Source organism: Crinia signifera, chromosome 6 (assembly GCF_055691185.1).
Source record: "Crinia signifera chromosome 6, ASM5569118v1, whole genome shotgun sequence".
Classification (NCBI taxonomy): domain Eukaryota; kingdom Metazoa; phylum Chordata; class Amphibia; order Anura; family Myobatrachidae; genus Crinia; species Crinia signifera.
The window spans coordinates 195,607,226-195,621,968 of NC_139222.1; the positions used below are offsets into that span (position 1 = coordinate 195,607,226).

Sequence of the window (14,743 nt, forward strand, 5' to 3'; positions counted from 1 at the left end):
AAAAAATCGGTGGCGTTGCATGCCATTACAATGGCATGCGATGAGACGCGACCCGATTTAACATTGTACCCAATGTTAAATGCCCACCCATAACCGATTTTTTATTGTATACCCACATGATGGTTAATTATTATGTCAAATGCCCCCCCTTTGTTAACGCAACGCCACGATAAAAGTCGACCTTTTCATACCCCCACTATCCACGTCAGCGTGGAGTTGATCTATATAGTGTGGCGAGCGCAGTGTGCCCGAAGCGTGGCGAGCCCCGCGAGGGGCCGCGGAATACTTCACATGTATTCCGCGTCCGCTTGCCACGCTTCGGGCGCGGTGGCTCGCTGTGCTCGCCACACTATATAGAATCAACTGCAAGCCGGCGTGGATAGTGTGGGTATGAAAAGGTCGGAGGACGCGTACCGCTGTGCTCGCCACGCTTCGGGTTGGCGTTGATCGTGGCATTAACAATGGGGGGGGCATTTGACATCGTAATTACCCATCAGGGTGGGTATACAATTAAAAACCAGGTGTGGGGGGGCATTTAACATTGTAATCAGCCATCAGGGTGGATGTAAAAATCGGGTCGATTTGGTCGCATCGCACGCAATTTGGTCGCATGCGATGCGATCGACCCGATTTTTCAGACCCAATGACATACAATAGAAATCGGTGGCGCCATGCTAGGAAACAAGTACCAAATTTTCATTTTGCTGCATCATCCAAGGGACTGTTGAAGCCTGGCATGTACTGTAACATCTGGGCTCTCACTGCCCTCTGGCCATTAGGCAAATAAACCCAATTTCATACATATATGAAGAATCTACAAGTAACAGTGTAAGAAAGTGGATGTTCTCCCTAATAGGTAGAACAGATAGTCAGGTCAGGTACATTGCTTCTATTTTATTATCAGAACTAGAAAGATTTACAAACAATCGGATTCATTTACATAAACATCAAAAACTTTCTTTCATGCATAGATTTTTGTAACTGGTTTCATAAATGCTCAAGCTCTGGCTGATGATCACAAAAGCCTCCTCTAGAACCAGAACTGTAATGAGGCTTAGCAGAGGTGAATAGTGACCAGTGATGATTGCCAGCTGCTGACAACCTTAAGATATTGCTGGTCTTCAGTTATGTCAAAACCAGACTCTGCGGTTACCAAGGGAGCATAGGCTCATGGGAAGGCCTTGCGCCCCCCCATTTATACTACATTGAGGGAGTGCACAGTACCGCTGGAGCTCTCTCATGCACTCATACCCTCCAACATGATCCATTCCATTAGGTACAAAATGCTCTGTTTCTGGACTTCCTTACAAGTGGCAGTTGCAGTGGCGAGGCTGCAGCACAGTCCAATATTCAAAAAGGGGAGCCACACCTAACATCACTGTCCTGGACTCACTGGCAGTTAATGTGACTCCCCTCTTTGAATTTTGGACTGTGCTGGAGTCCAACCTCTAACTGCCACTGGCAGGGAAGTCCAGGAACAGAGCATTTTATACCTATTGGAATCGGTCATGTTGGAGGGTATGCGCATTGCCAACTTCTCCCAGTGACTGGGAGACATATGATAATGTCACAGTACAGCATCCAGCTCTCAGTAACTAGGACAAGCCGGATTTTTTTTTTGAGTCACCCACTCAGATACTGATCACTCCTCCCCCTAGTGATGGAAATGCTCATCTTTTCAATCCTCACTTTGCTTGGAATCACCTAATTTGGTTACACAGAAATGGCAATTGCCTATGGCTGCTTTGATATTGGTGGCTAACCATGCTTCTCCCATTAAGTAGCCAAGTGAACTTTACTTCCCGCCAGCTACAACCGTTACTCCAATACCTGATCAGGGAAGCCAATCCTGTGATTATTGCATAATAAATATTAATGTTTCATTTTAATAAATCATCTAACCCCTTCAGTGATTTTTTTTCCCCCTGATAGCGCTCCCCACTGTGCAAGGTTTTTAGGGGGAGCACTACCTAAAAAAAAACCCACCACGCTGTATCCCGGGACCGGCATTGCCGCTGAGCACTGTCAGCCGCTGCCCGACCCTGTCCCCGGCAACCCAGCGTGTCACATCCCTGTAACGCTTACTGTAACACAACAGCCGGGAAGGGGGGGGGGGGGGGGGGGGGGGAGAGACTGGCAGCGCGGAGTTCAGCGATCAACTCAGCGGCACTGCCCTGAGCTAAACAGTGGCAATCCCAGGAATTTGGGGGGGGGGGGATTACCACTGAAGGGGTAAACACCACTTGTACTCTTCTTGTTTTGTTCCTATTGTATTGGGGGCAGGCAATCCAGGTGGCGCCTGAATTACAGATTAACCTCTCCACAATTAAGCGCTGGTGACAAAAAAACAATTTTACAATTAGATCTAGTCTAGTTAAAGTTTTCATCAGCATCTCTGCTGGATTTTAACATATGACGGTTCATTTCAAAATGTGTTCTGTTGACCAATTATTATGAGATAATAACCTCCTAGCGTGATGTCGAATATTGTGACATTTCTAGGAATTGGTGCCACCTTCCCCTTGGCATTTTGTTACTATGCAGGTCAGGGGAGTCCTAGTGAGTCTGATTTTTGTATCTTTATTTCAGATCCTGCCTAATTTTCAAGCCCCAGTAAAACTCTTTAAAGAGAAGGTTGTATTATTCCTGCAGGTGTGCGAGAGATAATAGTCCCTCTGTCAGACAGATTACTTGCAGATGTGATATCTTTTGAATGCCAAAGATCGAGATCTGGGATCAATTATAGCTAATCCTTTTAATACAACGTATTGGTGCTGAGGTGCACGCTTTGTTTAGTCTCACTGTGCGGTTCCACTTTTTCAGTTTTTTTTTATTTTTCTAAACCGTGAAAAAAACAAAGATTGCCAGTCACGAAAGGGAACAAAATAGTTTTCAGTGGAGTTGAGATAAATAATGTACAAAGTTGTACTCACATTTTGGCAGCTCCCTAGATGCCTGCATTGACGAGAGCTTCTGCATCATGGGTTTGTTTAATTTCATGTTATTACAATCCCACCTTAACCACATTGATTAGGAAAAATAAGATTTGTGTAACAGTGTGTTTACAAAAGAAAGATTTTTTCTTTATTTACTGTACCTAACCGTGTGGATCTTGCTTCTGAACACGTGGCGATTTTTGCCTGTTTTCTAAATGCTCTATCTAAATTGTTTAGAAATTAAGCACAAATTGCTCCGTGTGTATGGCCCCTGACGAGGGGGGAGCTTAGTACAAAAGGCTTAAATTATACAAACTATGCTAACTATTTAACGAAAAAGATGACCAGAATCAAGAGGATTTGTAGGTTTTGGGGATTATTAAGTTCACTGTAGAATCGTCCTCTATATTTTTTATATATTGATGTGATATGGGTATAGGCTCACTGAGGGGTAGATTTATTAAACGTCAATCAGGGGAATATGCGCTATCCCTGTGCGTTATGGCAGGGGATAGCGCCTCCCCGGTTCTATGACACCCGTGATGCGGTAGTTTAGGGTGCGGCGATGCGGGGGGCAAGCGGCATAGCACACGTATACATTAGGGGCAAGTGGGCACCTGCCTCATACCTTATTTATTATGCTCCCTGGTGGCCGCACGCTCCTCTTTTCGTCTCATGTAGATAGCGCCAGAATTATATGGTGCTGCAGGTCTTGTACTGTGTTTGGCGTCTTCAAATTAAAACTGCGCAGGCGCTGGGTATACAGCATCCCCGGTGACCATTACCAGGCGCATGCGCAGTTTGAATTTGAAGACGCTGTAGACCAGCAATCGGTGCTGACCATTGAAAACTGCGCATGCGCCGGGGACACAGCGCGTGTCAGGGAAACCGATGCATGCACAGAACAAATAGCCGGGGAGGAGCGCACACACATTATGGGAGAATGTGTATCCCCACCGGGTGGGGATAACGTACTCCCATAATGATTACTTAAGTATTAATAAATTCGGAAGGACTGCGGGGCCGCTTCACCACGAAAAAGTGGTGAAGCGAGAGTAGCTTCATAAAGAACGTTAGGGGCATGATGATAAATCTAACCCTCAATTACATAAGCCCCAATGGCCACTGCAATAGATCACCTGCTTGAAACCCACATGGGAAAGAAACAATAGTGGGTATGGGACAATAAGTCACTACCTGGATGATGTAGGTGGACTGGTTGTACTTTTCAGTCCTCAGCCCGCCAGCGTTCCCGGGCTGCAAGGCTGTGCTGGATGGGGAATGTCAGTCCAGGCAGTGCTACACGCGGTCACCAAGATGCTGGTCATCTAGACTCAATTTGTGAGTATCAGCAAGGACTCTTTACATTATACCGGCAATCAAGAGGCCTGCGGTCAAAAAAACCAACTGCAAAAACCCGACTAAAATATTAACAGGGGACCTGAATTTAACTAATCCTCCCCTCCTGCAACCTAACCCTAATCCCTCAGATTATACCTACATATAAAAAGCATATACATTTGGCTGTCCAAAGGACAGTCTCATGGCCATATGTAGGTTGGTAATCATATTTGAAATAAATAGCTTAATTCAAGCATTAATATTACTGTTTGCTATACCTACATATAAGCCATGCGTGGTATGTGTGTACTGGACACACTGGTATGTATTCAATGCTGTTTGCGAGTGGTGACAGCGCGCAGGGCTTCCTGCTCGCTGTCACCAATCAGCATTCAACGCAGCCTCCGCATCCGCCAATTCCCCCTCGCTCCGTTTTTTGAGTGAGGGGGAATTGGCGGATACGGCTCCAGAAGCAGCGAGACCAGCGGCTAAAAACTGCGAGGTTTCTGCAGCAGCCGTGGGTCTCGCTGTTTTGGGGAATTCTCGCTGTCCTGTGACGGCGAGGATTTCCCCACAACGTTGAATAGAGCGAGCGGCCGGCGCGGGGGTTAAACAGCGAGGATCGCTGGTTTTCAGCAATCCTCGCTGTTTAACCCCCTCGCCGGCCGCTCGCTGCGGCATTGAATACATGCCATACAATAATTTTTGACTAGAAGGACTTCACTATTTGGTGTAAAAAATAAATAAATAAAATAAAAAAACACAAAAAAAAGGGAGATTCTAGTTAGGTTTGACAGAGTTATAGGCAGCTTTCTGCAATTCAAATGTTTAAAATGCCTTTTCTCTCACAATACATTTACCGAATGGCGTAGATGTAGAGGTTTACAACATGAATTGGCCTCTGACTAAAAACAAGATGATAGTTCTCAGTCCTTAAATAACATGAAATGGAACAATTGTTTCTTTTTATTCCCAGGCAATTACAGCATAATTCCATTATATTCAGATGTTCTGTTCAGAGACATATGCCAAGGACTTAATGTTTTCTACCCACATAAGACCCTTTACAGATATCAAAATAATACTGCAAGAACCTGAAATCATACCAAACTTACAGAGCAGGCAGCCACGGCCACAAACAATAGGACTCGATTCACTGGCATTTAAGTGAAAACTGGTACAAACCAGTCTAGAACAGGAGGCCCCAGAGCATGGACTGGACTCGCTTTTGGTGACACAGAGGGCGTGTTGTATAGAAATATTTACAAATACATCACAATATTTTGGGGAAATATGTACCAAACCTTCTAAAAGATGCCAATTTGAGAAGTTGCAACCAATATGATTTTAGCTGCAGGTTCTCAAACTCGGTCCTCAGGACCCCGCACAGTGCATGTATTGCAGGTCACAGAATCACAATTGAAATAATTAGCTCCACCTGTGGATCTTTTCAAATGAGTCAGTGAGTAATGAATGCACCGGTCGGGTGACCTGGAAAACGTGAACTGTGTGGGGCCCTGAGGACTGAGTTTGAGAATCACTGCTTTTAGCTATCACTTTATATAATGTGCCCGATAAATGATCCAGATCCCTAGAACCTGACTGGATGCTACGGGCAACTTCTTTAGCTCTCCTCTTTACAGGGTTTAATGCATCTCCGCCTGCATAATGCATGTTATTAGGTTATTAGAATGTATCCACTTACCCATAAATGAGCCTAAACTGCATATGAGACTAAAGAAGCAGCTCTCTGGAGGAAGGTTTCCACATTTGCTAAAAGAAAGAAATATAGATCAGTTTGGAGACAGAAATAGCTTGCACCAAGAAACAACACAAGCTTGCATGTCACGGCAAACATGATGGCTATTCAAAGACATTGGCCCCATAAAATGATCAAAGACAGAGCACAGAATGACAATTGTCTAATTATCCATCTAACAAACTCACATTTCAAATTGCATTATTACGGTCCCTTTAAAAGCTTTTAGCAGCACCAAAAAGGGTATGTTCGTAAAGATTTTACATTTTCTACAAAGCAGTTCTCTGGAAACAAGGATGAAACTATATAAATGCTCTGACAATACACTCTGGTTTATTGCCGTTTCTGGGATTAGCGGTACATGGCCAAACCAATGGATCAGAGTCTTTATATTAGAAAGATCACCACAGGTTGCACGGACACCTCTCTGCTAGGAGATATTCAACCACCTGCTACTGATCCAGATACGTTAGATACAAGCAGAAGACAAACACCTCGTTCCTATAGCCAGGCTGCACCAGTCCAGAATTAAATAAAATATTTATCGTCTTCAAAGCTTTTAGCTGGGAGGATTTTTATAGCACAAGATTAACCTTTCACCTAGTTTCCAAGCAGTGGAGACAGGAAACCTATGTGAGGGCCCAAGTCTCCAAATTTTACTTTAACACTTTCACAATCCGGTAACCAGTATTTCATTACCTGTGATCACAGTTTGGTGGTAAATGTGTTGCCGATGGGCTATTTCATTAGTCCCGATAAACTGGCGAGTTTATATGGGATTCAGTTTCAGCTTTGGCCAAAATGAGCGGTTTCTAGCAAAAAAAAACCAAAAAAAAACAAACACACACACACACACACACTTGTTTCTCTTAATCAGTGTGTTTTGGGAAAAAAATAATTGGTACTTGTGTAGTTTCACGGTCGCAGTAACTTAGTTAGTGTAGTGCCCCTGAATCAGAGTAGTGTTCTCACGGCCAGCATAGTCAGCATCTCTGTCAGTACCCGCGTAGTGTTCCCGCCCGTTCGTGGCTTGCCGGAGCTTACGTAGTTAGTGTAGTCAGTCTGGCGTCCCTGTCAGTATCAGCGCCGTGTTCCCGCCAAGTCACGGCCAGCCAGAGCTTACATAGTTAGCGTAGTCAGTCAGCGGTTATTACATTGTGTGGGGACCAGTTTAACCTGCCTGACATGACAGGTGTGAATGTGTTCCTGAAGACCCCGAGGGGTCACGCACACACTTGCCACACTTTATAAAAACTCCACGCCGCCGTGGATAGTGGGGGTATGAACAGGTCGGGAGGACACGTATCACGTCCCCTCGCAGGGCACGCCACGCTTCGGGCTGGCGTGAATAGTGGGAGTTTAAAATGCATCCTTTATTGTGCATGAGACGCACTTGCACACCACACCGCACACCCCCCCCCCCCTGTGCACGAGACGCACGCGCTATTGAGCCCCTAACCCTGTCCGTCTCCCTGAAGCAGACACAGGCAGGGTTACCGTACCCTGCCGCAATAATTACTGAGTTTCACAAGTGTCTGAGATGCACAAGTGTCTGAGACGCTCCTGTGTCTCAGATAGATGGAGCGCCTCTCCACCGGCTCCCGCATGATCCAGCGCAGGAGATCATGCGGTTACCGGCGCTGTGTGAGAGGCGCTCACTAGGCTGGTCAGGGACAGAGCTGCAGCTCCCAGGGACACTACGGTGACTAGCTGCCTGACGGGGACACTACGCAGGGCTGCCGTGGAGTCACTACGCTGACTACGCTAGGCAGCGTTGGCCTAAGCTGACAATGTAGATTGTAAGCTTGCAGCAGGCCCCTCCTACCTCCATGTCTGTCTGTTGTTACCCAGTTTGTCTTATCACTGTCTACTATTGTAAAGCGCAACGGAATCTGCTGCACTATATAAGAAACTGTAAATAAATAATAAATAAATGTAGCTTAGCCTAAGCTGACAATGTAGCATAGCCTGCCGCCGTGAAACTACACAAGTACCAATTATTTTATTTTCCCCTGGCTTCCAAATCATGGTCACCAACTTCATGGCTGCCCTCTCCGGGCCAGATGTACTAAACTTCAAAAAGTACACGCCAGTCAGCTCCTAACTGACATGTTACAGGAGGTGTTTGAATAAATGACAGTTGGGAGCAGATTGGCTGGTACTTTATCACTCCATTTGATCACTTTTTGAAGCTTAGTACATCCGGCCCCCAAAAAGTGCAGCCAGCGAAGCAAAGCAAGGGGGCAGGGCCAGCACGTGTGAAAATGGATGGTGCTAACTTTAGGAGCCTTAAAGGGGGTGTGACACGCACAACTACATCACCATGGCCACACCGTCAACTGAACAATGACAATATTACAGGCAGTGTACAGCGAGAGGCCACAATTATATAATTCAATACCCCTAGCTGCTTTAATTGTCCCTGGCAAAGCAGGCCATCCTCACTGTTGGGAGTTCAACAGCACCTGGGTTCCCTGGCCGAACTCCACATCCTTCATGCTGTAGTAGTGTACTCTGCGCCTGCTCCTGCTGGTTGTATTGCACCCTATTTTTTTTATTTTCTCAACTGTTCAGTCACTGCAATAATTCTCAGCCGTAAGCAGTCGACTTGCGGTCACTGTGAGGAGTGCCTTACTGCACATGCGTCTGTTATCTATAAATAGAGAAGTTGTAGATACTGGTTGTAGATCTGTGGTGCACAATCAGTGTCAGTGGTGAGTGATAAAAGGATTTTCACTACTGCATGAATAAACCACTAATGTTCTCCAATCCCAAACTGTACAATTAAGCTTGACAAATAAAACACCCAAAACATAAAATCATTATGAACTAGGTTTAGCTGAAAAAGGCAGCACGGATAGTGTAATGGTTAGCATTGCTGCCTCACAGCGCTGAGGTCATGGGTTCAATCCCCACCATGGCCCTAACTGTGCGGAGTTTGTATATTCTTCCTGTGCTTGGGTGGGTTTACTCCGGGTACTCCGGTTTCCAACCACAATCCAAAAATATACTGGTAGGTTAATTGGCTTCCAACAAAATTAACCCTAGAATGTCTGTGTGTGCGTGTACATGTGGTAGGGAATATAGATTGTAAACTCCACTGGGGCAGGGACTGATGTGAATGTTCAAATATTCTCTGTAAAGCGCTGCGGAATATGTATGTGCTATATAAATAAAAAAGGGTTTAAAAACAGAGACACAAAATTGCATTTCACACCATGGGACCTTATTCTAGTTCACTCTTTCTGAGAAAATCCTTCTTAGATGGACAAAACCATGTGCACTGCAGGGAGGCAGATGTAAAATGTGCAGAGATAATTAGATTTGGGTGAGTTATTTTGTTTCTGTGCAGGGTAAATACTGACTGCTTTATTTTTACACTGCAATATAGATCTCACTTTGAAGTAAAACCCCACCCAACTCTAATTCTCTCTGCACAAGTAACATCTGCCCCACCTGCAGTGCACATGGTTTTGTCCATCTAAGAAGAATTTTGTCAGAAAGAGTGAACTAGAATAAGGCCCCATGGTTCTTTGTATATCTGGCTTTGTATGTGGAGGTGGAAGCAAAAATCTATAAAATCAGACTGAAGTGAATGCACCACAAACCAGACCCAGGAAACTTTATTTTAAACCGATCACCACCATTTTCAGGAAGGTAGCAGGGAACAACATCTGTGTGCAATCTAGAAGTAGCCACACTTAACAGTAATGTTGTAACACCAGTCACAGCCCACAGAGATGTTTAACATAAGCGTAGCTTCAATTATTAATGGCATGTATTACACATTAATGAGGGCTATAGCTATCTTCTTCCTCAAAACACCAACATTTCATTCGGTCAATGGGTCATGCTGCCATAGATCCCCTACAACAAAACTATCTCTAAAACATGAAGGGAAGGGGTGAGGCGGACAGAGTGCAGAACCCTTCAATGGAATATGTAGGGATGTAGAAACCATGAAAAACTTGAGTTATTGCATCAAAAAAAATTTTTTTCATAAAAAAGTAATTAAGACCAACATTTCATCATGAACTTACATTTTTAATTACCTGTTGAAGTTTGCACAATTACTTAAAGGTTCTTTTCAGGAACAATCAAAACACAAATGAATTCCCCAAGGCCCATAAATTTAGGCACAGCTATGCAATGCAAGTGGGCACAAACATTTATTTATAGTTTATTTATTTAGTTTCTTATATAGCGCAGCAGATTCCGTTGCGCTTTACAATTGCAGACAGTGATAAAACAAACTGGGTAACAACAGACAGACTTTGAGGTAAGAGGGCCCTGCTGCAAGCTTACAAAGATGGACGTCAAGCCAGGAAAACACACTGCAATAGGCATCGGATCTAGCAAAGGCAAATGTAGTATCGCTCAAGTAATGCTGCAGCCAGACAGAAAATGCAGCAACACCAATATCACACTTCATACAAGAAAAGAACCAGGAGAGAAGCAACTAAAGCACTTATACAATCACACTTTCAACAATTATAGTATTGCCTTTAGTCTTGTTTGGAAGCCGCTACCCGAGTGCCAATGTGCACATATACACCTGTACAATCGTGTGATCTTTAACAGCCATTATCTAAAATATTGGATGAAAAGATTGCAGCACAGCATGCACAATTCACTTTAGGTCAGATATCGCTCCATTGAATTGGCTGTATATTGGGCAGCACCAACATGCATTCCTTTAATTCAACCAGTTTTCATCCTATAAAATATGTTTGATTGTGTATATACATATTTACGATATCGCATCAAAAGTAAAAAAAAAAAAAAAAAAGATTGTATAGGTGAGCATAAGCAGATGGGAATAGCAAGATCAAGAGATAAGATACATGGTTGGTTGCAGGTATAGTAGGTGGCAGCTCAAAGTGCCCAGCGAAGGAATAGCAACTAGTGAGGAGCAATTACCTGGAGAGAGGCATGAGTTTAATGGTGCTGCCATAGCCAAAAAGGTATTTAAAGGCCAATGGTAAAAGGAGACTGGAGCTCTTAAAGCAATGGACTATCTGCAGCATCCACAATGCAGCCCAACCTAAAAGATCATCATCACTGGTGGTTACAGGTAAACAAAAAATGTCCTTATAATACAAGTGTACAAGGAAACACTGTCTAGTTTTTACTTTTTTTTTTTATTGACTGAACATGCAACACAAGAATTAAAACTTTGTAGGAAAGGTAAAATTCAACAGACAAATTATCAAACAAGTTTATATTCTCAAATGAGGTTAGATCGGGCATACTCATATGGAAAATTGAATGCAAGTATTCTAAAATCTGCTCACCACTTTCCATAAATATCCTCCCACACATCACCTTTCTTTATTTCCATTTCTCAATAAAACCACAAAAATCTAAGCAGTCTAAATTGATGGCTTGTTCCAGAAAGGCAGGCTTCACAGAAATGAAATAACCCCACCAACTGTCTGCGAAGCGTGGAGATGTGATACTTTCTTCCTACAGAGCACACCATTGACTACAGTAGGTCTGTATGGGAATATTGGTAGGAGAGGGTCACCATTTGTCAGCCATACTAGGCAGTGCCTTCTTATGTGTGATGGGAGATCTCAATCCCTGGTGCAATAAAATATTTGTTTGGAGGGAATATCTTTAGTAAAAATCAAATCTTTTGATACTTTTATTATATAGGCCTAAAACATTAGGACTGGAGATTATAAAGAAATAACATTATATCCAATTGGTCAGATTAACTTTTCACCATGACACAGCTGTTTCGGCATGAATTTCTTTCATTCGGTAACCGGGAAGTTAGGACAACAACGTATAGAGTTTATAGTCTGACAGGTAGCCAGGCACCTGGCCTGAAGCATAGTGATCGAAGTGTGCCATGTGAGGTTATGTGCTACACTAATTGGGGGTCCGCAAGATCTGGTGTTGACATTGATACAAAAAACACCCGCCAAACCCGTCAACCTTCTCTATGTCAACAGTTTGCTTGTGTCCACCTTCTGTAAATGTTGGCAGACGTGGTCTAGCATTTGGTCCATACCCCCACTAACATTTAGAGACCAGAAGTATTTAACAAACAGAGATATCACAGATATTAAATTTGAGGAACCACAATTGTCCTCAGTCCTATATGGGAATGACAGTCTTGACCAAATGAAAAGCTCCTTTCATTCTCTCCAATAGCGGCCTGATTATGTGTACCTGGATACATGTTGCAATTACAAACCTTTTTTGCACGCATGGTAAATACTAGTTTTTTGCATGTAGCCAATAAATACTAAACAGATTTATTTTTACACTGCAATTAAGATTTCAGTTTGGACACTGCTCTCTCACATCTAATATCTGCATGTATTAAATCCACAACTGCAGTTCAATGTGGCCTTACCAAGGTGCAAAGCAACTTGCTTTTTTCCCCAACTGAGAGAGTCAAGGTCCACCATCTTCAGATGGTGCTAGTAGCATTTTCTTCTGCATCTCTTCAGTTCTCTTTAAAATCTCCAATTCTCTTTGACTGCATACATGGACCTATGGTCACTTATGCAAAGTAACAGAGCCTGGACAGAACCCAGCAGTGTAATTTTTTACAGGTAAGACCCGCAACAACAGAGTATGCTTTGACATTCGCCAAGACAAATGCTTATTGGAGCAGTGGTCCCAGCATGAAAATAATGGTAAAATAGCATTGACGCCACATTTCTTACAGGCATAAATGTTGGTACCAAGGAAAGTACCAATGTAGGTACCAAGGAAAGAGCCCAAACATGAGTTGGGCACTTTTCATCCCATTCATATGTATCGCTAAGAGGAATCGGGTGAAAAGTGACCAAATCATATGTGCCGAACCTCCGATTTGATGCGGTCTTGTGCACATTGGATTGGAGCTGGAGATCGCATATGATATTTCGGATGCAAAAGGACTAAATCCAATTCCGTGACCCAGAAGCCTGGCAGCTCCACAGCAGCCAGTTGGCAGAGTATAGCATGTAAGGGAGGTATGCAATACCTTGCAGTAATGTATGGACCCCTTCAAACAGAACACTGGGTAATAAAATGCAGGTGACAAAACAAGCCATTCTTCTATATTGCGTATTTCTTACAGAAAAATAATCCAACAACTAAGAATAAACAAATTCTTGCCATGGAGAAAGTGACCAGCACTTTTATTTACACAATTTAATGATTAGATTTGTCATTTTATAGTGTCGCATACTGTGTATTACAGACAGTGCCCCAACAACCTACGCGGGTTGTGCCATCTTAATACACATCTTATTCTGGCTCCTTAAGCTGGCTATACATTTATATGATTTTGACCCATAAAAAGTGGCGAATCGCATGTGTATTACATCCGATGCATGGTCCCGTGACATTTGTTCCAAGACCCTAGATCGCAAGTGCTGCACTATAGATATCTAAAATCCGGCAGCATTTGTGGAGTAGCATAAGTAACATTGTATGCAAAAGGAATGCTGGTGTATTGTATGTGATTCTGCCTCCTAGGAAGCTGCTGGGTGGTGCAAAGGGGATCGGCTGCGACTTCTCCCCTCAGAGAAGTCGCAGTAGAGTATGGGGACTTATACTGCTCGGATAATGAAATCTCTTCTATGGCCTATTCCTAAAAAGCCTACCTACTTGGACGTTTTAAATGTACTGGTCCCTGTAAAACTGCTGCCACATAATTCCCTATGACAGGGCTTGGGCTGAGAAGCATATTATTCATTTTGATTGGAATATTCCCACAAATGACTATTTTAGGGCTGTATATACTGTACAATGATTTCAGGCCACTTGCCCAATATCACAGCTCAAATGTTGACACCAAAAGAGGTCATCTATATAGAATATAAGATAGGTTCTGATAAGCTCCTAGAACACTTCGTTTCCTTACTAGTAGTTGGTTCACAGAAGATAACCAGAGCTGAATAGTGGACTTTTTATTTCATGCACTGGTAAGGAGAATGCCAGTATACGTGACATTCGCAGCCAAACCCACAGTATTTTCCCCACCAGACCGAGCTTTTCAGTAGCAAGGAAATAAATCCGCTTTCTCATGAGCCTCTCCTTTCAGCACCCTTGATTTAGCAAGTGATGTTTCAATGTGTATTCCCATAAAAGAAAAGGAGCCTTTGCTTGAACTGGATGTCAGTGGCTAAATAAGGAAGACTGCACCATCAGGACTGTGGTGGGAACAGCAAACAGAGGAACAGATCACACCGCAAATGGAAAGGATATTAATATATTCTGCTCAGAGTTCAATGGGAAACACAAACCTACTTCTATAAAGATAGGGTCAAAACTATTGATTAATTAAGGAAGTAAAATATAGTGGAGACACCAAAGTGTAGCAATTGAAAGAAACTAATTGGGCATAAAATTTATTATATGCCTCTAAGAAATAAGTAAATGATTCCACTTAAAATATACTTTCTAACTACTAAGGGCACGAGGGCAAATTTCACTGTTCCTGTTGGAAAAATACAACTTATTTTTTCTCAAGCACTAGTAGCTATTCCAAGTGATTCTATAATGAGGGATCTACAGTAGGTATTCATACTAGCTGCTGATAACTAAGGCCCTCTCCCTCCACTGCACCAGGATGATCAGGAAAATACAGCACTGTATATGTTCTCAAAACAGCAAAAATGAGGGAAAAAAAGAAATAAAGTTGACCTCTAGTCACAAATTAGTAAGAACACTTTCCCTAACACCTCTGCCAACTATATTA

The 14,743-nt window shown here is 43.1% G+C and overlaps 1 protein-coding gene across 1 annotated transcript in view; it reads right to left on the bottom strand.

Annotated features, from left to right (window-relative positions):
* LOC146008816 (transmembrane protein 150A-like) overlaps positions 1-14,743 on the bottom strand; it is a 154,116-nt gene that overhangs the window by 63,928 nt on the left and 75,445 nt on the right. Inside the window, exon 4 of the mRNA XM_083148524.1 lies at positions 5,983-6,050. Coding sequence (XP_083004650.1) covers positions 5,983-6,050 — 68 coding nt within the window. The remainder of the gene's footprint in view (positions 1-5,982; positions 6,051-14,743) is intronic.